Below are 26,119 nucleotides of genomic sequence, written 5' to 3' on the forward strand. Positions count from 1 at the left end.
ATTTGGAATACATGCCACTCCTCTGGGAATGTGAGACAGCAGATTTAACGAAAGACACTCTGTGCAAAAAAAAAAAACAACTTTTAGCATACAAATGCAGCAACTTTCTCATGATTGATTTAAAAACTGTAAAGTGAAACCTGATTTATGACTAGAAGGTGAAGATTTGGAGTTGGCTTTGACTTTGAAAATTGTTTTTGTCCCCATGTCTATAAGACATTAGATTATATAAACTAGAGAGGGAGCGCCACACAGCCAAACCTGTAGTTTCTGAGGAAAAAAATGGGAGTACCTGGTCAAACAAGATGGTTACACAAAGGTAAAAATCCTTTCTTCTCACATGTCTTCCCATGAACCTCATATAGATTTTGCGTTCAGTCAGATACAAAATAAACAACCATACTAATATTTTACAAGAAATGAATGTTGTATAGTTCCAAAGGCTGTCTTATATTTTAAATATTTCTATAAATGGCTAAAATAATTTGTCAGGATTTAAGCAAAATATAAAGTGGTCTAAATCATGCTAAGTATGTAAATATTTCACATTTTTAGCTCCTCAGGTGATCCGAAAGATTCGAGGTGAGCAATTCTCAGATACTTCAGGACACTTGAAACTGTGGTGCCAGTTTTTCAATATACTGAGTGAATCCACCATAATATGGTACAGAGATGATGTTCCAGTGGCAGAAGTAAGGAGAAGGTAAAATTAATTTCTATTTTACATTTAGCCTTATTATGTATGAATCTTCAGACACTGGGTTTTTTTGCATTATTTATTAATGTGGTTGTAACTCTTTTAGATTTAATAATAATGTAATGATGATGTTTATTAGGTATTATTTCAAATATTGTATTTTACAAAGAGTGCCAGAGCAATTTACCTTTTAGAAACATAATAACATAAGAAACGATTCATCAGATATACTGTATATTTAAGATTCCTAGTTTTATTTGATCTATGCTTAGTAAAGTGTGAGCTTAAGATTTTAAACCTCATAGTCTCTGTCCTTATTAAGCCACTTGATAATATTAACCTTGCTTACACTTGTATGCACCTTAGACTCACACAGGTGCTACTTTGAAAATGATCTTTGCTTGCCTTGGCTATCCTGTGAATCTTGGGTATGTCTGATTCCATACAAGAACCAGAGCTACTCTTTAAAATCAGCAACAAAGGAACAGTATCCTTTTCCCCGAAATGGAAGCTTATTCTAAAACGTTATTGATTAGATCCTCCCATATTTTTTAAATGTTTTGAATAGATCATCTAAGTGAGAATTTCATTTTTTCTAATTTCAAATAATATGGAACATCAGTTACCCACTGACTTGAAAATGGTGTGGTGGAATCCTTTCAGTTAAGCAAGATAGGTCTACATGCTAGTAGTGAGGTAAAGGCAATTACAGTTTGTTTCTACTTCTCCATTTTAAAACCATCTGGGAGTACATCAAACAAAGCTGTTAATGCATTTGGAGTGATTGTAATACCAAAGTTGTCTGATAGGCATTCAAAGGTTTTTTCCAAAATGTTGTTCATTTGGTGCACACAGTGTCCAAAAATACTCAAAATGCCCCACAGATAGTGAAACCTTCAAATCCAACTAGTCACATGCAAAAAAATAAAAGATTTATTTATACAAAAATGCCCTATAGCACAAAAATAAGCCCTGATAAGTGCAGAGTAAAAGGCACATAAAGCAATGCCTTCAAAAAAAAAATCTAAAAAACTAACAAAGTTCCAGTTTGAAATCCACGAGGCAATGTCACAAAAACAGAGCACAGATTGAAAAAAATCCAGAAAATTACAATCAAAGAGTACAGAAAATCACAGTAGAAATCTCAGAAGACTACGAGCACATTCAAAATGAACTGCAAGGGACTGTGGGTTGTCCCTGCCCATATAGGGCAGAGGACAGTCCATTGCAGTGATGGGCAGGTGACCCTGCTTTTGGTGAACCGACAACAAAATACAAGGAATATAATACAGGAATAGGGAAAAAAGGAAATGCTTAACAAAATTAACAGTAACATAAATAAAAGTCTCAAAAAATTAACAAAAAATACTTAAAAAAGAATTTGTACCCCAGGCAGGGGAGGAACCCTGGCTGAAATATAACACATAGACTATGCGCTTACCCTCTAGAGCAGGGGTCTCCAACACGTTGCTCGCAACCCCTTTCCAAGTAACTCGCCAAAAGGTTAATGAATCCTATGTAAATTTGAAAACCTGATTAGTCAAATTACGGGTGGGCGATCTTTCCAAAAAAATCATATGACGATCCTTTTAACACAAAATCACAATCCACAGTCTGAATTGCAATCTATCTTTTCAATGTGGCATACACTTAAGAGACTATCCAGACTCAAACTCATCAAGACCTAAGTAACACTTTATTTTAAATATCAAACAAACTTGAATTCAATTGTTCTCTCGTTCACTACCTAAGCAGAGTTAAGGAACACGCCCCGAAGCTGGTGAGTGAGTGAGGAAGACCCCTCCCCTCGGCCCGCTGCAAGTTTCTTGGTTTCACGCAATAAATCGGTACCACAAGCGAACCGTGATTCACAGCGCGATGAAAGAAGTCACAAAATCAACCAGAATGTTCAAGCAAATTTATTAAAAAAACCCGATCTAAATCCGTTAAGAAGTTCTCTCGTGAAAAGCAGACAGACAGACAGACATTGGATTTTATATATAATATATTAGTAAACCTTCAAGATAATGTACAGTTAAAGTCTCAACAGCATTCTCAGCATTTCTGGAGCTTAGTAGAGCTAGATAACTATAAAAATCTTTGTCATGCAGCTCTGAATATGTCTGCTTTTTTTGGGTCTACATACCTCTGTGAGTCTGCCTTTTCTAACATGAATGTCATGAAATCAAAGTTCAGAACAAGACTGACAGTTGAACATTTAAATGACTCCATAAGAGTGAACCTAAGTGGCTACACTCCACCATACACCTCTCTTGTAGACTCCATGCAGTGCCAGTTATCTGTCTAACTAAAAAACACATCACACATGCAACTGTACATATGAATACTCTTGTGAAGTGAAACAGTGACATGTAACAAAATGGCAAATGAATAAGTAATATCTGTGTATTTTTTGTAATTGCATTGTTTTGTTTTGACAGCATTCATGTTTTAATTCAATAGTGTGAGATACACTAGAAAATGCATACAGACATACAAAATGCATTTGCAGGTGAACTAAATATTTTTTGTGTTGTTTTAATGTAAAATGTGAGTTGTGGACACCAACATTTTGTAAATGTTCAGGCAAAATAAGCTTATTCAGTTTGTTTGGGTTGAAATAAGCTATGAGAAGAAATGTTAGAATACATAAGTAGCTCTCGGCCATTTTCATTTTGTAAAAGTAGCTCTCAGGGGAAAAAATGTTGGAGACCCCTGCTCTAAAGATTCACTGATCAATAAACAGAACTCACTAAAGCCCACCCACTTAACTTTGATTGATGAAAATGGGGTCTTTCTTATTAAGAAAAAGGCATAAAAAAAACAGGACAACTGCACTACAGTTATAGGGAGACATAAATTTATTTAACAAAAAGTAAAATGGTGTCCTTACCCATTATAAATGTTACTGATGCACTGCTATTTATCTTACCATAATGTAGAATAAAATATATATATGTATTTATAAATTACATAGAGTACGAACATACAGCAACAAACATACAGCATGTTTGTATACATATAACTGATATATTTAGAGATGTGCCTAGTGCTTTTTTTTAAATACAAGGTCATTACAGGTAAAATTCCATTACAAAGAACTGCCAGGGACCTAAAAAATATTTCGATGTAATGAGTTTCTATATTTTTCACTATAGTACTTTCTTTACCTTGCGTCCAGGCATTTGCAATCATTTCAATAGCTTCTTCTGCATTAATTGTAATCTTCTCCTGTATAAAAAATTATGCCGACGAGAAATTTTCTCAGCATTTCCTTTCTATAATACATGTTCAGGGTGCAAATGATGCCCAAACCCAATGGGTAAAGCACTGCTGTGCAATTGGGTGGGAGGAATTCAATGAACATTATCTAAATGTGGAAGCATGTTGTGGGCAGCACAGTTATCCATCAGAAGCCAAATCATCCTTTTCTTCTTCTTCATATTGTGAGGTTTCTGAACTCTTTTGGGAGTTGGGATCGCACTTCAGGACACTCTTCAGCATGTTGTCCACTTGTGAGATGTTGCAAGAGAGTTTAGAAACCTCACCTTTTCTTGAATGAGTGCCGCATTAATTGGAATGTTTCTTGAACGAGCATCACTTAACCACATAAAAACTGCTTTTTCGACATCTTCAAATGCAGCAGTTCGTATACATTTGCAACCCAAGATTTTTCTTCTTTTTTGGTTTAGTCCTTCAAGAAAGTTGACAGTGTCGATGGCAAAATTTCAAATTCACTGGCAATGTCTTTTTTCTTTTTGCCGCAATCGAGAGCTGCAAAAATGTAAAGGTTTTTTTCTAATATGAACTGTTATCATTTTTTTCGTGTCTGCCGTTTCTATAGAAGGATGACAATGAGTTAAATTCCAAAGGATGTTTTTCAAATGTTGACGAGCATTAAGCAAAAAGTATCACTGAAAACCACTGAAAACAAAAACAACAAAATAACAGTATGAAGAATGTCCAAAGAAAGATTTTTTTTTTTTTACAATATTTCTGTTTGGGATCATTGTGCACAACTGAGCTGCGAACACAGAACTAACTACTCTGTGGATGATTCATTCAGGCATTTCAAGGTCTTTTGGGCACTTCGTTGTAATGAAAGTATCTGCTGAATGTACTTCGTAGTAACGGGATTTCTATAGACTCGTGTCATATGGGGAAACTGTCAGGACCATAAAAATACTTTGTTGTAATGAAATATTCTTTTTTTACCTGTATTTATTTTTCCTTAGTTCTGGAGATGAAGATCAGGTTGCCCTTGCTATCGTGCAGGCATCTTCAAAAGACTGTGGGGTCTATACTTGTGCAATAAATAATGAATATGGATATGATTCCACAGATTACCTCCTAAGTGCAGAAAGTAAGTATTGAATTTGATGTTACATTGTGGTTTGGTTCAGCCCCTACGCTTTAAAGGATAACTTTGGTATTCTACAAGCTGAATTTCTTCACAAACATGATATATGCATTTGCAACATCAAATTTTGTTCTAAAGTTATCTATCTATCTATCTATCTATCTATCTATCTATCTATCTATCTATCTATCTATCTATCTATCTATCTATCTATCTATCTGTCTGTCTGTCTGTCTGTCTGTCTGTCTGTCTGTCGGTCTGTCTGTCTGTCTGTCTGGCCTATCCTGAGGTTTTACAATGAAGGCAAAAGGGCACGGAGCACCACTAGAAGATAAATGTTTTAACACTTATCAAGTATGTCCATTTTTCAAGCCAAGAAAGTTATTGAGCATTGATCTGCAAACTTAAGATTATACACACAATCTGCAATATCTTAAACATGTATTTTCAAACAATATAACACAAATTTTATGAGATACAGTCATTTTAAAAGAAAATTACCTGTGCATCTTCCCACAGGACTCATCTTCCTCTACAATAACCGTTCATCCCTAGGATCCTGGTTTCCTTTCATAAGACTTTCATATTTATGTGAGACCTCCTTTTTCTAACAAACAAGAAAATACAAAACACATCCTTAACTCAAGAAAATATAATACAGATCTATGGTCATCATCACTATTTAACGACAACCACTGAGGTCCTTTTGACCTGCACTTTTTATGTCTCTCTCTCTCTGGGTTTTGCACGTTCTCCTGTAGCAGGTTAACTTGAAGCATGTTGAAATCTTAAAGTAATGAGCACAATCACAATATGTTATTTAAGTCAGCATGTCATTATACAGTATACTTTAGGTAAAACACATTAGCAGGAAAATGTAAAAGAGGTTTCATAGCAAGATACAAATATCAAAATATCAAATCAAACAGAATATTTGGTGTAAACAAAGTAAAGGGAAAAAAGTAAAGCGTTCTACAGAGTATTTTAATGAATGTCATGTCACACTGTGTTTAGTTTAAAATGTGCATAGCTTCATTTTTACTTTTGCAGCACTGCATGCAGACAGTTTTAATTATGTCCCCTTATTATACTATTCAGTGCAAATTCATATTGAAGTAATTATTTTTTACATATTCATTTTCAATATGGGTAATTTATTGCATTAGTGATAGTTTATTATTGTCCTCCTTTCACTGTCAGTAAAATTATAACGGTTTTATATTTTGAATAAAGGCATACATATGTGCAGTTTGGAATTTCTATATTTAATAAAATGCTTTGTATAGAATGACAATTTAGTGTATTTTAATTGACATGGATCTTCCCTCATCTTGTGGTTTAATATTCATCATTTTAGAAGCATAATGTACTGTAAATACTTTAGAATATTACTTTTATGTTAACCTATTTGTCTTGTTTCTTTTCATGGCTTCAGTACTATCAGATTTAATTGTAAGGGAAGAAGCAGAAGGTAAGAGGAAAATTTTGGCTTATATATTACAAGGGACATGATGGAGCCTGCTTTAGCAAACAGTGAATGACGTCAAACCTGTTATAACTGTTGGTGATGCTACTACTTGAAAGAAAATGATTTCTATGAGTTTTTGCATATAGTGAAGGGAAAATTTGATTCAATGGAGGTGAAAGTTAGGCAAGACAGCAAGAAGGCCAAATTAAGAGTAAAGGGCTTAAAAAAATTATGGCAATTTGTTAGTATAGTTAATTACTTTTAACATTGTTTTTGAATAAAGTAATACTTCAAAGCCGTTTTTATAGTTTGAAAGTCAGAAGATGAAATTATCCAGAAGAGTTGCAAAAAAGGTCTGAAAGAGCCTGAAACTGTTTTTTTCAATAGCATTAAAACAAAATAGTGTTCATCCTTTTTTGAAAGTAGTGGTATTTTTCACTTTTTAGACCGTGAAAAGCCCTTTTGGAAGATTAATCTCTTACCACAAATTTCCAAGCTCTTGCTTCTTGGTTAATAGCACTGTTGCTAGTTGGGTGGTGTGTTTGTGATTTGCAACATTAACAAAAGAAGGTTTGTGTTTTTAATGTTTTGGAAAATATTATTTGCACTTTGTCATGACAGTTATCAGACTCAAGTTATAGTATAGTGAATTCTTATGCCAGCTTAGCAGCTGAAAAGAAATAATTTCGCTTTTGCACATGGATGTTGGAATATCAATAAAAGATTCTTGATCCTTGATTACTCATGGTGCTGCATTGCTTAACTCCTCTCCATGCCATTTCTACTTTCACGCTTCCTTGGCTCACTTGAGAAGGACCTAGGAGTCTAGACAGTGTATAAAGCCATTAAGAAGGCTAATAGAATGTCTGGCTGTATAACACAGTATGAAGAGTACAGGTCAAAGGAGGTTATGCATAAGCTATACAGTATGATGCCCCTTTGAGCCTTCATCTGGAGTACTCTATTGAGGCTTGGTATCCAGGCTACAACAAAAACATAGCAGCACTTGAAAAAAGTCTAGAGAACAGTGTCTAGGATGATTCCAAGACTGCAGGGAATGAGTTTTGAGAAATCACTGAAAAAGTTGAAACTACAGTTAAGTTTAGCTAACAGAGACTAAGAGGTGACACAATTAAAGTTTTTAAACTTATGAAAAGATTTAATAAAGTGGATCTCTACTGTTGCTTTAAAATGAGTTCTTCAAGAACACTGGGACAAAGACTGAAACTTATTAATGGTAAATTTCACACAAAGATTTGTATGTTTTTCTTCACACAAAAAAACATAATCTCTCAAATATTTTCTATAACTTTCCTAATCCTAGATTTTCCACAATGACATTTTTAGTTTTCTATTTATACTTTATGAGACAGTTGCCTATTAACTGGTAATAAATCAGACCACGTGGCTTTCTCTTACCTGAGACGCAACTCTTGAAGAAAATTTGCCTCACAGCAGCACATTCTATATTTGTGCTGTTAACTAGGACCGCACCAGCCTATACAGTATATGACAGCATTGAGAACCATGTGACATTTATGTTGTTACAATGGAGAGCAATATATCTTTCGTTTTTTGAAAATTATTTTTTTCTTTTTTGCACACTTAGTAGTGTATAATGTTATAGATAATTGCATTTATTTTTTTTTTCTTATTCATTGCTAGCATACTGTATATGAGTCAATCTGGCTGCAACTAGATTTTAGACGAGTAAATCCTTGTAATGGGTGATAAGCATGTGTAGTACTGAAGGTAAGACTTTGTAATTTGAGCAGTTGTGAATTTCACCTAAATCTGCAGGTGTATTCATTTGTAAAACAGCAGCTGAAGGTGTTTTCCCTTTTATAACTTTTTGTATTTTTCTTACCATATATTTAAATAATGTGAAGTTTAGTTTTGGGAATTAAAAGTTCATTTTCAATCACATGTAGAGTAAACCCCTTTAATTTAGGCAGTTTCTGTCAATTGCCAGTCCACCCATGAAACAGCAACATATATTACATTTATAATGCATGTTCAATGAATACTTGAGTTATTCTCTATTTTCAGTATTGACTGTCTTCTACAGTAGGGGAAGAGATTGAGATGACACCAATGCTGTTTACGAAGGGGCTTGCTGATTCAGGATCCTGGGGAGAAAAGCTCTTTGGGAGAATAATGACTGTGGAAGCCTGTGTTGGTAGTGGATGCAAAAGAAAATTATGCAAAGTGAAAGTTATCTATGGCTTGGACCCAGTATTTGAATCTGGCATCACTTGTATTATTAAAATACGAAACCCAATTGCTTACGGGACCAAACAGGAGAATGGCTTAATCGAGAAGAACCAGGAGATAGCAAAACAGGTATAACAAAAATGTAATTAAGCAGTGATAAGAGATAATTTTGTTTAGATAAGCCATAATTATATTTTTAATCTCAGTGCCACAAGGTAATTAGGTCTAGTGTGTGACTGAGAAATTAAATCAGGCCATTAACAGTTTGGTAAAGCCTTACAGCGTTGAGTGGATATGTAATGCATTTAATGAATGTCTCTTTTTTCTATGTGAATATTAAAAGCAGCAATCAATATTACATTATCATAACTTATAACTTGTGTCGATCAAACACAGGAACCTCTGTAGTCTACTTGTGACTTTACACTGTAGGAAGATAAGTAAATAAATATAGGGTAAACAACATTCAATGTGGCTTTTATATAAGTAAGATATACATGTTTTTCATATAAAGACCATCACAAAACATAATCACAAACAGAACTTTGCACGATACCTTGGCAAGCTCAGTAAGCCCTGCTGTTTCATTGAAGGACGGAACAGACTAATTGGCAGGATGACGCCCGACCTGTTGCTGCATCCAAACAGTGACACCTTTTGCCTTTACGCCTGGTGCAGCTGCGTTGCTCTTATGTGTGAGTTAACGTTTCTTGTGGGGAGGTCTTCTGTTCTCTTTCTCCGATAAAGAACTCTCATCCTTATCTGAGTTCACCTCTGTTATTGCATGTCTTTATTTGAAAACAGCAGTGTCAGATTGGGGTTTTATGAACATGACTGAGAGAATAAAACTGAATAAAAACTTTTTTTGTAAGTGCCATAAATTTACACCAGCTGTTACAAACTCATATCAAATGGATATATTTATTCTATAATAGTAACAATATAAGCAGCTCACCATTTATAACAGACGCGCTCGGAATCGAACTGGAAACCACTTGATTACAAGTCAGCTGTTCTTACCGCCGCATCACCCAAGTTGTCATGTCAGTGCTGTACCTTACCCCAATTTCTTTTTCTAGGGTTATATTCTTGAATAAAAGTGTACTTGTTTTGTTATACTTGTACCTCTTCTGAAAGTGTTTATTTGATATTTGGACTTCACACATTATACACTTCATGTCTGCATTTTTTCAATTATTACTAAAATATGAAAAACATTTCTTTTTTAGTTATGTGTTCAAAAATTCCTGCATCACATTTCATCCTACATTTACCCAGATCTTTGCAGACACAGAACACACATGAAATTCATGTATTCCAAAATATGATATACAGTAATCCCTCCTCGATCGCGGGGGTTGCGTTCCAGACCCCCCCACGATAGGTGAAAATCCGCGAAGTAGAAACCATATGTTTCTATGGTTATTTTTATATATTTTAAGCCCTTATAAACTCTCCCACACTGTTTATAAATATTCCCCGCAGAGTTATACAGCATAATCCCTTTGTATTCTCTTAGATATTAGGTAAGATTCATTGAAATTATGTATATAAACACACTGTTTATATACAGTAAAACCTAAATATTATTTTAAAGATATTGAGTGTCTCCGATATCACATGTTACAGCCATTACGATAGACATGCCAGCAGCAATAAATATGTACAATGCAACAAAAATAGTATACAGTAAATGTGTGTGTACAGTGACACTAAACGTACGTACATGTACTAAGTACTGTAAGTAGAAAATTAATTATGGTTACTCACCAACAATGACACGATGACTTGTCCGATAACAATGAGTTTTATTTTACTGCACAACAAAGGAGAGCGTTACAGCCCTTAAAGGAGCCACTTCAGGCGATTGTGTAGCACTGCCGTTGTTCTTCTTCTGGCAGTCTTCAATCCAAATCCCTAAAGCAGATTCCATCCAGACTACTGCCTTATTACATCCACTTACAACTTGTTTTGCACCCTGGTTAAAAGGACACTGCGGCTGTAGATCTTATATTCCTTTCCTACTTTTTAAATAAAAAGAATCGTAGCCTTCAACAAATCCAAAAGCGTTTACCTTTTCGGCAATCGTTAACATCTTCCGTTTGCGCTTGGGCACGGCCCCTGAAGCAGTAGCAGATCGTTTTGGAGCCATAATGAAGGGCTTGACTATGCACAAAGATAAACACAAAAGAGAACAACTCTTTACACAGCGAAACACGTTGATGCTGAATGAGCGAGACAAGACTTCCTGGTTAACACTGCATTCAGCAAGCAGGAACTTAACTGCGTGCTCTGATTGGTTAGCTTCTCAGTCAGGAGAATTTAACTGCATGCTCTGATTGGTTAGCTTCTCAGTCATCCGCCAATAGCATCCCTTGTATGAAATCAACTGGGCAAACCAACTGAGGAAGCATGTACAGGAAGTAAAAAGACACATTGTCCGCAGAACCCGCGAAGCAGCGAAAAATCTGCGTTATATATTTAGTTATGCTTTCATATAAAATCCGCGATAGAGCGAAACCGCGAAAGTCAAAGCGCGATATAGCGAGGGATTACTGTACTGTATTATTTGGCCTATACTACTACAAGCACCTCTCATGCAGATAAGAAGCTTTGGCTTGAGCTGGGAGAACTTTTTGCCCAAGTTGAGCTCCGTCAGTATTGGGAAATGGGATAGCTGGCTGCTTGCTGCTTGTGCTGATCGACACATTTACAAAACAAAAGACACTGATGGAGAGGTGCAAAGGAATTTAACGTGGGCCGGGATTAACAGTTTTTTCATAGGCTTCAGGGATTCTAGTGTTAAGGGAAACAATGGAGAAATGTCATTTGGTCTAAAAGAAAGGTATAAGTAGGTTTTATCTGTGTACAAGTGAAAATTATCATCATGTTTTCTTAAGATAGTTCCCAATGGAAACATGTAAAATAAAAACAGTAAAGGTCATAGTACTGAACCCTGCCCGACCACCATATTTAACTTCTGTGTATAATAATGGAGTACCCTCAGCACATTTGATAAACAATATTTAAATCAGGCCAGGACATTGTCTATGAGCCCAATGTTGTTTTACAGCCTGTGTAGTAAAATAGAATGGTCAATGGTGTCAAATGCTGTGCTTAAATCTAACAACATAATAACACTGGACTTGACAAGGCTTGAAAAATTGTTCAGATAGTTTAATCCCACTGCATGAAACATATAACAGTGTACCCAAAACATATAATGCTACAGTTGCTAATAAAGTTTAACTCAGACAGTGAATATAATTTATACATAAAATCAAAAGTGTCATTTGTTCAAGGTTCAGATTTATACATAATTTTATGAAGCCAATGAGTTAATGTACTTCCTCTTACTTTTTCCTTAATATACACTGTTTATTATTTGGGAGGAACTGAGCTATAGATACCATGACGATATTTTATATTGCAAGATGTTAAGTGTACAGTATTATTGTAATACAGGGGTTCACATTTTTTTTTATGCATGGCTACAGGTTTTTATTTAAATAATATTTTAATCAGCTTTTTTATAATATATTGTATGAGGTTGTACATTATGTTACTTAAGTTACAGTAACACAGAAGCATTTTTCACTTTCCCACTTTCCAAATCTTAAATGTATTTGCAGCAGTGAATATTTATGTTCTGCCAAAATCAATTTTATAGATAGAGTCAGTTCTCTTGGGGCAGGCCCAAGTTAATGTTTCGTCCAGAAATGGTGCATCTAGGAAATTATTAAAAAAAGGCTTGGTTTAATGAAAAAAGGTTGTTCAAAATTAGACAAGAGAGGCATGAAAAGGTTTGGGGTTCCGATCTGTATACTTAAAAGTAGGCTTGGTAAAATGCCAATGAACATAAAATGTAGTCCTTTGGAACTGTGTCCAGTACAGGACCATCAGGGAGAAGGATCTGCTGAGCTTTAATGAGAGAGTAAGAGGCGTGTCTTTGGAGGTTGCCGGAAGTGATGTCAGTTGAGGAAGTGGAGTCTGTGGAGGAGCCAGACAAGGGTTAGAGCAGTTTCCCTTCTGGTGATCTGTTGGGTATATTTCAAAATGCATTGCAAATATTTTAAAATGTAAAGGAACACATTTTAAAATTTGAAATATCTGGAAACAAGATTCAGATATCTTAAAATATGAACTGCATTTTAAGATATTTGAAATTCATTTTGAGATATCACTAAGTGTTAATTCAGCTTACCATACCAGTCTTCTGGAGGCCAAATGTGGAAATTCTGTTCCATACATTCATTATACTGGTGTGTTAACTAAGTTAAGCATTGTTTTGCAGCTGCATGAGTAAACAAAAATATTGAAATCTTTCACTATTCTTAATCAGCTCAAAAACTTTTCATTGATAATTTTCTGTTTTGTAGGAATGCAAAATTCAGAATACTGCACGGGAATACTGCAAAATATTTGCTGCAGAAGCACGATTGATTTCAAACTTTGGTGCAGTACCTGAGTAAGTACTTATATCTGATCATAAAAGTATTAAAGAGCAGCTTTCCATTACTTTTGCCACCCTCAAATGACTACATTTCCAGTTTTAAGAAGAGAGCATGCATGGTCATCACCAAGTTGTTGTTTTTGGAAGGACCTTTTCAATTTTGATTAACTTGTACTTTAGGTATATTTGATTTGTTTTTGTTTAATCTAAAGAAATCTAAAACTAAGGCTTAAATTGGTTAAATGTGACATTGCTTGGATATTTATTGTTTAATAATGTTTCTTACTGTAATTTTTTGGTTACATCTAAAGCATATTTCAAGAAACAAAACATGGTAGTCATCATCATCACATCATGCACCTTCCTGCAGTTCTAGTTCAATTGAACTACACTGTGTGCACAATTATTAGGCAAGTGTGTATTTTGACCATATCATCATTTTTATGCGTATATTCCAACTCCAAGCTGTATTAACTTGAATGCTTATTGGATTTAAGCATGTCAGGTGATGTGTATTTGTGTAATGAGGGAGGGTGTGGCCTAAGGAGATCAACACCCTATATCAAGGTGTGCAGAATTATTAGGCAGCTAGTTTTCCTCAGGCAAAATGGGCCAAAAAAGAGATTTAACTGACTCTGAAAAGTCAAAAATTGTAAAAAGTCTTTCAGAGGGATGCAGCACTTTTGGAATTGCTAAGATATTGGTGTGTGATCACAGAACCATCAAACATTTTGTTGCAAATAGTCAACAGGGTCGCAAGAAACGTGTTGAGAACAAAAGACGCAAATTAGCTGCCAAAGATTTGAGAAGAATCAAACGTGAAGCTACCAGGAACCCATTATCCTCCAGTACTTTCATATTCCAGAGCTGCAACCTACCTGGAGTGCCCAGAAGTACAAGGTGTTCAGTGCTCAAAGACATGGCCAAGGTAAGGAGGGCTGAAACCCAACCACCACTGAACAAGAAACATAAGTTGAAACGTCAAAACTGGGCCAAGAAATATCTGAAGACAGATTTTTTTCAAAGGTTTTATGGACCGATGAGATGAGAGTGACTCTTGATGGACCAGATGGATGGACCTGTGGATCAGTAATGGGCACAGAGCTCCACTCCAACGTGGAGGTGGGGTACTGGTATGAGCTGGTATTTTTAAAGATGAGCTAGTTGGACCTTTTGCATTGAAGATGAACTCAAAATCAACTCCCAAACCTACTGCCAGTTTTTCGAAGACACTTTCTTCAAACAGTGATACAGGAAAAAGACCATGATTTTTATGCAGGCCAATGCTCCATCACTTGCATCGAAGTTTTCCACTGCGTGGCCAGCCAGTAAAGGCCTTAAAGATGAAGGAATAATGACATGGCCCCCTTCCTCATCTGACCTAAACCCTATCGAGAACTTGTGGGCACTTCTTAAACGCTAGATTTATGGGGGAGAAAAACAATACACCTCTCTGAAGAGTGTCTGGGAGGCTGTAGTCACTGCTCCACAAAAAGCTGATCGTCAACAGATCAAGAAACTGACAGACTCCATGAATGGAAAGGCTTATGACTGTTATTGGAAAGAAGGGTGGCTATATTGGTCATTGATTGATTGATTTATTTTTTTTGAAATGTCAGAGATGTTTATTTGTAAATTTTGAGGTGTTTGTTTATTATTCTCACTATAACAGATGAAAATAAACAAGTGAGATGGGAAAATTTTCATTTTTCCTTTAGTTGCATAATAAATCTGCACACTAATAGTTGCCTAATAATTGTGCGCACATATGTATTCCCCTGATGATGTTCACACTCACATTTCCGTTGTGAAACATTCAGGTTTCAGGTTTATTAACATTTTGGATTGACTGATAGCACTGTGTTTGTTCCATATTAAAATTAATCCTCAAAAATACAACTTGCCTAATAATTCTGCACTCCCTGTAGTCCTCTAGTTTTTTCAGAATCAAATGTACAGAATTTTCTGTTACATTTACTTTAATTTAAAAGTTAAATTGTATTAGCTATAATTTAATTCAAGATGCTAATATCACATTGTTGCATATGTGAATGGTTCATATAGCACACATGCAATTATATAATGATGGGATTTTAATTTTAAAATTACTTCACTCTTTCATTAAATAAATATCAAAATCGATCTGGCTTCATTTTTAGATCCTTGTACAATATGTGTGTTAAAAACATTAGAACACTCTAGACGAAAACAGGCCATTCAGCCCAAAAAAGCTTGCAAGTCCTAGCCACTTATTTCTTCCAAGAAAACATCAAGTCGAGTTTTGAAAGTTCCTAAAATCTTACTGTCTACCACACTACTTGGCAGCTTATTCCAAGTGTCTATTATTCTTTGTGTAAAGAAAAACTTTGTGCGAAATTTATTCTTAACAAGTTTCCAACTGTGTCCCTGTGTTCTTCATGAACTCGTTTTAAAATACAAGTCTCGATCCACTTTACTGATTCCCTTCATAATTTTAAACATTTCAATCATGTCACCTCTTAATCTTCTTTTGCTTAAACTGTATAGGCTCAGCTCTTTTAATCTTTCCTCATAATTCAACCCCTGTAGCCCTGGAATCAGCCTAGTCGCTCTTCTCTGGACCTTTTCTAATGCTGCTATGTCCTTTTTGTATCCTGGAGATCAAAACTGCACACAGTACTCAAGATGAGGCCTCACCAGTGCATTATAAAGGTTGAGCATAACCTCCTTGGACTTGTACTCCACACATCGTGCTATATATCCTAACATTCTGTTAGCCTTCTTAATGGCTTCTGAACACTGTCGGGAAGTTGATAGCTTAGAGTTCACTATGACTCCTAAATCCTTCTCATAAGGTGTACTCTCGATTTTCCTACTGCCCATTGTGTATTCAAACCTAACATGTTTACTTCCTATGTGTAATACTTTACATTTACTGACACAAATCTGTCCAATTCTGTATGCTATCCAAGTCCTTCTGTAATGATATATAATGGATTCCAAATTATCTGCTAATACACCTATCTTGGTGTCTTCTGAAAAGTTAACCAGCTTGTTACTTATATTCCTATCTAAATCATTTATATATATTAAAAAAAGCAGCAGCCCTAGCACTGACCCCTGTAGAACACCAATCTTAACATCAGCCAGTTCTGATGAGGTTCCTCGCACCATCACCCTCTGCTTCCTGTGTCTGAGCCAATTCTGCACCCATCTAAAAACATCACCCTGAACTCCCACTTCTTTTAATTTGATGCCCAACCTCTCATGTGGCACCTTATCAAATGCTTTCTGAAAGTCAGATAAATAATATCATAAGCTCCACTTTGATCGTATCCTTTTGTTGCCTCCTCATAGAATTCCAGCATGTTAGTAAAACACGACCTCCCTCTTCTGAACCCATGCTGACTGTTCAGAATAACTCCTGTCCTTGCATGTGTTGCTCAATCTTATCCTTAATAATTCCTTCCATTAATTTTCCGGTGATGCATGTTAAGCTTACTGGCCTATAGTTGCTTGGATTTGCCTTTTTATATAATAGGATGATATTTGGCATTTTCCAGTCCTTCGGAATCTCTCCAGTGCGCAGTGACTTCCTAAAAATATGTGTCAAGGGATATATATGTACTCACTAGTCTCCTTAAGAACACGGGGATAAATATTATCTGGTCCTGGTGATTTGTTTGATTTCATCTTATTTAATCTGAGCAGCACTTCTCCCTCTACAATTTCCAAATCCCTCAGTACCTCCTTAGTAGTTGCGTTTACCTCTGGGAGGTTATCCACTTGCTCACTTGTAAACACCTCAGGAAAATGTAAGTTTAGGGCATCTGCTATTTCATTGTCTGTATCTTTTAATTCCCCTTTACTATTCCTGATGCACTTGACCTCCTCCTTGACTGTTCTTTTACTACTAAAATACTGAAAGAATCTCTTAGGGTCTTCTTTCACCTTATCTGCTATATTCCTCTCCAACTGTCTTTTAGCCTCCTTGATATCCTTCTTAATGGTTGCCCTCATGTTCTCATACGCTCTACGATTCACTTTGCAGTCATTAGTCTTATATGCCTTATAAAGCAGTTTTTTCCTTTGCCACTTCTTTTTAAATATTTATTAATCCACCATGGAGTTTTTTTTTTAGTTTCCTATTATTGTGTTATGCAAGTTGTGCAAAATATGGCAAAAATTACATACTGTAGCTACTGTATACAACAGTGCATTATCTGTAAATTCAAAATAATTTAGATTGGCTTGTAAAAACCATTCAAAATACATTTCCAAGTATTTGCATGCTGTATAACTATGTGTGCTGTCAATGCACAGCAGCAGTCTTTAGTGATTTGCTCCATGCATCTGTTTGTTTTTAACATTATTCGGTACTACACCATCCAGTTGTATGTGTTATAATTAAAACAACATCTACCATATATAGTCTAATTATAAATTTCATTGTGCTTTCTTAGTTATACTTATACCCTAAGTTATCTTTATTTTGGAGTGGGCTGAGGATTATTAACATAATTGCAAAAGAAGAATAGTATTCGGATATAAACAATGTATGCAAGGAAGATTATTATGATTTAATTATTTTTAGTCACCAGCAAGATTTTTGTAATTAATTACAGAAGATAGTTTGCTGTTTATGCATAATTATTTGAAAGTATCCTGTAAAGATCGGGACTTCAATTATGAATTAATAGATGGTATCTCAGAAGGAAGGTTTTTTATAACAAATCCTAGAAAGAAGTGTGGAAATATTAGGAAGATCACCAAGGATCATATAGTAATGATTGAACAGTAAGAGATCCAGGAAGGAGATGTTGAATAGTGTGTATATGAAGACAGTAGGTTTTTATTAGATAGATAGATAGATAGATAGATAGATAGATAGATAGATAGATAGATAGATAGATAGATAGATAGATAGATAGATAGATAAATACTTTATTAATCCCAAGGGGAAATTCACATAATCCAGCAGCAGTATATTGATACAAAGAAACAATTAAATTAAATAGTAATAAAAATGAAAAAAATTAAAATAAAATTAATGTTAGCATTTACTCCCCCGGGTGGAATTGAAGAATCGCATAGTGTGGGGGAGGAACGATCTCCTCAGTCTGTCAGTGGAGCAGGACAGTGACAAAAGTCTGTCACTGAAGCTACTCCTCTGCCTGGAAATGACACTGTTAAGTGGATGCAGTGGATTATTCATGATTGACAGGAGTTTGCTTAATGCCCGTCGCTCTGCCACAGATGTTAAACTGTCCAACTTTAATCCTACAACAGAGCCTGCCTTCTTAAGAAGTTTGTCCAGGCGTGAGGCATCTTTCATCTTTATGCTGCCACCCCAGCACACCACCGCGTAGAAGAGGGCATTCGCCACAACCGTCTGGTAGAACATCTGCAGCATCTTCCTGCAGATGTTGAAGGATGCCAACCTTCTCAGAAAGTATAGTCGGCTCTGACCTTTCTTACATAGAGCATCAGTATTGGCAGTCCAGTCCAATTTGTCATCCAGCTGCACTCCCAGATACTTAAAGGTCTGCACCCTCTGCATACAGTCACCTCTGATGATCACAGGGTCCATGAGGGGCCTAGGCCTCCTAAAATCCACCACCAGCTCCTTGGTCTTGCTGGTGTTGAGGTGTAAGTGTTTTGAGTCGCACCATTTAACAAAGTCTTTGATTATTTTTCTGTACTCCTCCTCCTGCCCACTCCTGATGTAGCCCACAATAGCAGTGTCATCAGCGAACTTTTGCACGTGGCAGGACTCCGAGTTATTATGGGGTTGGGCTAGGGATGCTACACGAGGTAGAATCACATATATTTACTAGATTTTGAAAAAGAATGCACACAAAATAGAGGGTATCATGCATGGGATAACTAAATCAATAACCCAGGGTGATTACTAAAAAGTATATTGAATATGTAATGAAATGAAATAGGCTTTTTGAACGAAATAACGTTTTCCAAATAATTAAATGTATTTCTTTGACTTTATTCAATGTAGGATTATACCTCTACATCTTATTTATCGACCTGCTAATAGCATTCCTTATGCCACAGTGGAGGCGGACTTGGAAGGTTCCTTTGTCACATACAGTATTATGGATAATATGGGAAATATAGTAAGCAGGAATACATCAGAAGAAGACCAAAAATGTTGTGCCTTTCAGCATTGGATTTATCAGTGGACAAATGGGAACTTACTGGTCACTGAGTTAGAAGGTAAGAAAGAATATATAGTAATCACAAATGTAATAATGATTTGAAAAAGCAATGCTTCCAGTTGTAGCATTTACTAGATAATATTAATCTAGATATTAACAATAATGTATTCTAATGGCAGAAAATATTCACAATTATGTTTTGTGTGCTGCGGTGGGTTGGCACCCTGCCCAGGATTGGTTCCTGCCTTGTGCCCTGTGTTGGCTGGGATTGGCTCCAGCAGACCCCCGTGACCCTGTTCGGATTCAGCGGGTTGGAAAATGGATGGATGGATGTTTTGTGTGTATTATTTTACTTTATTTATTGAAAGATCTGTTAGAATGTAATGTTGAGTGAATAAAAGAAGCAGTTGGAGCATGTGAATTATACACACTTTGCTCAAAAAGGGTTCATTTTGAATATGTAGATGCCTCTTAAATGTGTATTACTTAATCTTTGTTTTTCAAAAAATAAATAAAACAACTTATTATCAGTCTAAGAAAAATTACATTATTTTGTGGTTTGATTCAGTGGCTCATGACCTTTAAACAGTTTTCTAAAACCGCACCTTTATTTTAACATTGCAATTTAGTTTAATCTTTTTTCAGTCCAAATTACATCTTTAAATCCCACCTTCCTGTTGGAATACTCATCTATTTTTCTATCTGCATTTGTTTGTCGTTATCTGTATTCTTGATACTGGCCTCAGAGTATTTATATCAGTTTCCCACTTGCTTCTATGAACAGGTGATAGTGACTAATGACAGGAACAGATCTGCTAAAATCCCAGTTTTCTTGATCCTTTTTTTCTACAGCATATAAAAAACATTCTTTGCCGAATATGGCAAGGACTTTGTTTTTTATGAACCATAAACAAGTTCAGGATTCAGGTTTACAACTAGATTGGCAAACCAGTGTCAGCTTTTGAATAGATGTACAGTATATTTCAGGAAAATAGAAATGTGAACACCTTTCACTAAAGTCTGTAAGACTGCTTTTTCTATCACCTCAGACAGCTGGAAATTTCCCTTAAGTTCACCTCTCCAAAGAGCAGGTAGTGCCAGAAAGCATGCCTTATTGATGAGCCACAGGGAATTGGACAGCTATCTCGCATTGAATGTAAAAGAGCATAGCAATGATAAAAAATTGGAAAGAAAATATAATACATGGACTAGCTAGACACAGGAGTAATTCACAAAGAGTATCCACAATAAAGCAAATCTCTGTGAAATAGTAGAGGAAACAACAAATAAGTAACATCAGGCTCTTGAGAGACAATAAGAAAAGCTGTCATTTTCCCTCTATTTAAGATCCTCCTTTATAGGGAATTTGCCACCATGTATGCCAATCCTCACATAGCATGTCAGTCATCAGGGTGATGTGTCCTTGGTCTGACCACCTTGGACCTTCAGAAGAAAATGAGCAAGATAAATTATAAAAAAAACAAATGTAAATAAAAAATTAAAACAGAAAATTATGCTCAATTGGCCGTTGAGTCCAAAATATACCTTTCACTTTCTTAGTTTACCTATCAAACATTCTTTTAACCAGTTTTTCCATAATTTGAATGCAAAGAGTCAAAGCCTATCTCTGCCTTATTGGTACAAAGCAAAGATTGGTTGCAACACACATACCTGCATTCACATTAGGGCAATTTAGATTCAGTTATTAACTTAATGTGCAGATCTTAATATGTGGTAGAAAACTGAGGAAGCTCACACAAACAGAGGAAAATGCAGTTTTCACATAGAAAGTGACCAGCTGTGAGGCTTATTTCCATATCAAGGTGATATGCGATTTAGTATTCTGTATCAAACAGAGTAACATTTTCATAAAAATCATAATGTCTCAATGTATGGTTTCCATACATTGTCTTCTTTCAAACCCTGAAGTATACTATAGAGCTGGACCGAAAGACTATCATAGCATAGGTCTATTCATCTATCCTACTTAATTGAATTCCATTTCCAGAGCCCATTCTAGTAGTATTAGGCACAAGGCAAAAGCCTGCTAAGGAACTATGAACCAGGACACACACACAAACAAACAAACCATTTAGGGTCAATGATCATCCCAACAGTATGTACCTGTGTTTGGAACTTAGAGGGAAGATCTAACATCCCCTGAGAAAAACCTACACAAACATGACAAAATGTACAAACCCTACACAGACAGTGAGAACAGTTTTAATATATGAATTTGAGCCTAGTCTCATGGAGGTGCAATAGAACAGTGCTAACCACAGCCCTGCCTTATCTAAGTTAACAGTTTGCTGTTAACTATTTTTATTTAGCCCAACTGATACTTCCTTTAAGGCCATTCAGCAGAAATTGCAGTGCCAGTTTAGTTGTTTCATTGATATAAATTAGCATTGCACAATTTGATATTTTTATAATTTTCAACTTCCTTCTGGACAATGTTTAAACTCAAAATGTTTGTGTATTTTAATGTATGCTATTTTCATTTCACCATATCCTGAAAGAAAATAGTGAATATTTTCTTCAGTCAGTTTTATCCCTTGTTCTCTGAAACTGACAATTTTATTTTTTAATTCACCTATTTTTTGCCCACTTTCATAAGCTACATTCAAAGAGTTCATTTAGTTACTTACTTCTTTTCATTCTATGCTGGAATTCACTTCTAAAATTTTCATTTTAAATTGTACATTTTTTTCATTAAAATCTCAGGGGATTTTAATGGTACATCCTTTTAAAATTTGTCAAGTATACTTCATTTCTACTACTTCAGTCAGCATATACTTTTTCACTTGGATTTTACTATTTTTTCTTTTTACCATACTGATTAGTTTGTATATATGATCTTGTATTGTAATCTTATTTGTTATATCATGGCACAGGACTTATGAAGGTGTATGTGATTAATATGTCCAACGCATATCATAATTATAACTTAATATTACCTACAACTGTTCTGTAAAATGTAAATAAGTGACAACTACTGTATAAAAGCATGTATACTGTTATGTATAATTTATGTTTTCAAAAATTATTTATGATGATATGTTGTGAATGTGAGTATACATGATTGATGTTTCTGAAGCCAGAAATTTAAAAAGGAAACATGCAACTGTTTAAACATTTTTGGATTTTCCCAGCCTGACCATCATGTTCTGTATTTCACACTTCTGTGTAAACTCTGAAGTTAGACAGGAAGTAGCCACCCTCTAAACCTAAATATAGTAAGGTTAAAATTAAAATAAACTCATATATAGTACATGTGTGACCACTAATTCAACAGTCTCAACACAGCAAATTGAATATAAAGGCAAATGTATGCCTCACATGTTTTACAAACAGCAAAAATAAACTGTGTATAAATCTCCAGATATATTTATGAAAGCTTATAGGTGTCCTTTTAACTGTAACAATAGATCACACACTTCTCTGAAAACTACAGGTACTGTGTCATATTTCCTTTTATTGTGCCTTTTGATTGCAGTATTTTATCCATCCATCCATTTTCCAACCCGCTGAATCCGAACACAGGGTCACGGGGGTCTGCTGGAGCAAATCCCAGCCAACACAGGGCACAAGGCAGGAACCAATCCTGGGCAGGGTGCCAACCCACCACAGGACACACACAAACACACCCACACACTAAGCACACACTAGGGCCAATTTAGAATTGCCAATCCACCTAACCTGCATGTCTTTGGAAGGAAACCGGAGCGCCCGGAGGTAACCCACACAGACATAGGGAGAACATGCAAACTCCACGCAGGGAGGACCCGGGAAGCGAACCCAGGTCTCCTAACTGCAAGGCAGCAGCGCTACCACTGCGCCACCATGCCGCCCACTGCAGTATTTTATCATCTTTGATAAGTGAATTTGAACATTATGGTGTGTTATGTACAGGTTCTAAGTTCCAATTCAAATAAAAAATAATAAAATAAGTGCATTCTGGTTTATTAGAAAGTGTTACTTGAATGAATAAATCATTTAATCAATTAAATGGTTAATTATTTGACTGCTTGTTTCTTCTTGCTTTATAGCATTTATTCTTCTTCATAGGTTAATAAATTAAGGTTGAGTTCAGTTTCAAAGGTTTTTTTTTTCTTTGTTTTCCAGGTGTTGGGCTGAAGCTCACAAATGTCGGAATCACGACAAAGTCTAAAGGGTTTGTAAATTTCAATTTTTAAATATGTAAAGGTATAATGTGCAGCTTTTAATTCTCATTAATGAAATTGCGCCACTTGAACTAGAATATCCAAATACACAAGTCAGTGAAGTACTACTTATGAGAAAACTATATGTATCATTTTAAACTAAGATGGACAAGTTAAAATGGGTTAACTACCAAACTTTAACAGAAATTTTAATGACAAGTCAAGTAAAATGACACCTTTTATTGGCTAACTAGAAAAGATTACAATATGCAAGCTTTTGAGGCAACTCAGGTCCCTTCTTCGGGCAAGATGTAATCTTACATTACATCTTGCGGGGCTAGGCAGAATCATACCGTTTATTCATTAGACAAGAATTATAGAAAATGGGCTTATCTTGTCAGATACAGTAGAGCAAACAAACAGCACAAAATATAAATCTAAGGTGACTTGGTTACTTTCTGTATTTCTTTTATGATGAGAACACAGGTGTATGAATTCAGTTTTCCCTTTTTAATTTCTGTTCAAAGAATTGCTAACCCAACACTATTTATTCATTTGAAACCAACTTTTAAAAGCTTTTCTTGGATTTCCATTCTATTGGAATATTATTTTGTCAGTCTTTGTCTTCTTTTTCTTTACCTAGTGACTGTATACTTTAATGTAGTTGTGTTTGTTCTTAGATTGTCTGTGGGGATGTCACTGTGTGTCACTGATAAATAGAAGTTGCTTTATGTTTTTTCATTAGAAGCTGGCTATTTATGGTTTAATGAATTAAGTTTTCTATTAAACTGGTGGGATAGACTTGTAAAAGGCAAAGGTTTATCCAAAACAAATGTTTATTACTCAGAACTTAAGTAACACTAACAATCAGAAAAGAATATGAAAATATGCTTACACAAGTTCATGCCAGAGGAAAGTAGCTGTGATGACAGGTATCTTAAGTAGAGCATCTAGGTAATTGATAATTTACTCAAAGCAATGCCTGAGAGCCAAACATGACCAGACCTGGGGTAAAGGAATTGGGCAAAAATACTAAAACAATACAAAACATAAACCATCAGCAAACAAGTTTAAAACAAATAAAAAACAAACCAACAACAAAACTAAACTATGACCCTGACAACAATTTCTATTTCTTTGTTCAAATGTCTTTTTGTCAGTTTACTTGCATTGCTGCAGTTACAGTTTTTGAGGTTTCACACTGTGATCCTTGCTAGCATAAAATACAGTATGTCAGCTGAGAGGTGGTAATCAATTATTTTTGGTCTTTAGCAAGTTGAACATGCATTCCATCTGCTCACATGTTTGTGAATCTTACTGTCATTTACAGAGGAATTAAAGCCTATTTCCATTGTTGGCTGTGCTTTGTTATCTAAGGTCTGGTACTAGAATTACATTTGTTTGAGACACTTCATTCTTTTTTATAGGCCACACCTAAGGCAGTAGTGCATCTATTGGGGAGAGCATTAGCTGAGTTGATAAAGAGAAAAAACAAGGGCTAGTGCTGATAGTGGGTTATAAAGAAAGTAGTGGTCATTTTGCCCTTGATTCATTGGGTGCACATAGCCCCAACATTTTGGTTGATAACTAGATTACAGGTTTGTTCATCAGGGTTGGCAAAGATAAATTACAGTTATTCTCCTCATGAACAAGGCAAAAAAATCAGGTTACCTTAGTGTTTTAAACATACTTGCAAGAATGACATTTGACTCTGATTCATTTTACTTTATTCAATTGGGAGATCCAGATATTGCATAATAAGAGGCCCACCTCCTCATTCCCCAGAGAAACTAATCCCTTAATTTCTGACCAGTTTCACTTTGGCCATAGTCGGAGTTGGTGTTAAATGTTAATGATTTCACCTTAGGCCTGCAGCACATATGGATGTTTCATGTGCCAAAGGGTAGCAATAACACTCTTCTCCTGCAACGTTTTTGTTTTTAATTATACATATTCAGTGTATGGTTTTGATTTTAGTGAAGGCTAACCAAGCATTTTTCTATGCTAATAATGTTGGGACTGTATTGAGTTCTATAATGTTAACTGCTTTGCAAATTAATATGATAATCTTCTTCTTCTTCTTTTGGCTGGACCTGTTTGGGGTTGCTACAGCGGATCATCTTCTAACATATCTTTCTGTCCTCTGCATCTTGTTCTGTTACACCCATCACCTGCATGTCCTCTCTCACCACATCCATAAACCTTCACTTAGGCCTTCCTCTTTTCCTCTCCCCTGGCAGCTCTATCCTTAGCATCTTTCTCCCAATATACCCAGCATCTCTCCTCTGCACATGTCCAAACCAATGCAATCTTGCCTCTCTGACTTTGTTTTCCAAACATCCAACTTGAGCTGAACCTGTAATGTACTCATTTCTAATCCTATCCATCCTTATCACACAGAGTGCAAATCTTAGCATCTTTAACTCTGCTACCTCCAGCTCTGTCTGCTGCTTTCTGGTCAGTGCCATGGTCTCCAACCCATATAACATAGTTGGACTCACTACCGTCCTGTAGACTTTCCCTTTCACTCTTGCTGATACCCGTTTGTCAGAAATTACTCCTGAAACTCTTCTAAACCCATTCCACCCTGCCTGCACTCTCTTTTTCACCTC

The 26,119-nt window shown here is 35.6% G+C and overlaps 1 protein-coding gene across 2 annotated transcripts in view; it reads left to right on the forward strand.

The window, feature by feature from the left end:
• The window catches only part of alpk3a (alpha-kinase 3a), a 143,595-nt gene that overhangs the window by 101,908 nt on the left and 15,568 nt on the right, over positions 1 to 26,119 (forward strand). For both annotated transcript variants that reach the window (XM_039773401.1, XM_039773403.1), the window contains 7 exons: positions 556 to 703; positions 4,933 to 5,060; positions 6,493 to 6,528; positions 8,594 to 8,868; positions 13,119 to 13,207; positions 19,185 to 19,402; positions 23,470 to 23,518. In XM_039773401.1, coding sequence (XP_039629335.1) covers positions 556 to 703; positions 4,933 to 5,060; positions 6,493 to 6,528; positions 8,594 to 8,868; positions 13,119 to 13,207; positions 19,185 to 19,402; positions 23,470 to 23,518 — 943 coding nt within the window. The remainder of the gene's footprint in view (positions 1 to 555; positions 704 to 4,932; positions 5,061 to 6,492; positions 6,529 to 8,593; positions 8,869 to 13,118; positions 13,208 to 19,184; positions 19,403 to 23,469; positions 23,519 to 26,119) is intronic.

The sequence above is a fragment of the Polypterus senegalus genome, chromosome 12 (genome assembly GCF_016835505.1).
Source record: "Polypterus senegalus isolate Bchr_013 chromosome 12, ASM1683550v1, whole genome shotgun sequence".
Classification (NCBI taxonomy): Eukaryota; Metazoa; Chordata; class Cladistia; order Polypteriformes; family Polypteridae; genus Polypterus; species Polypterus senegalus.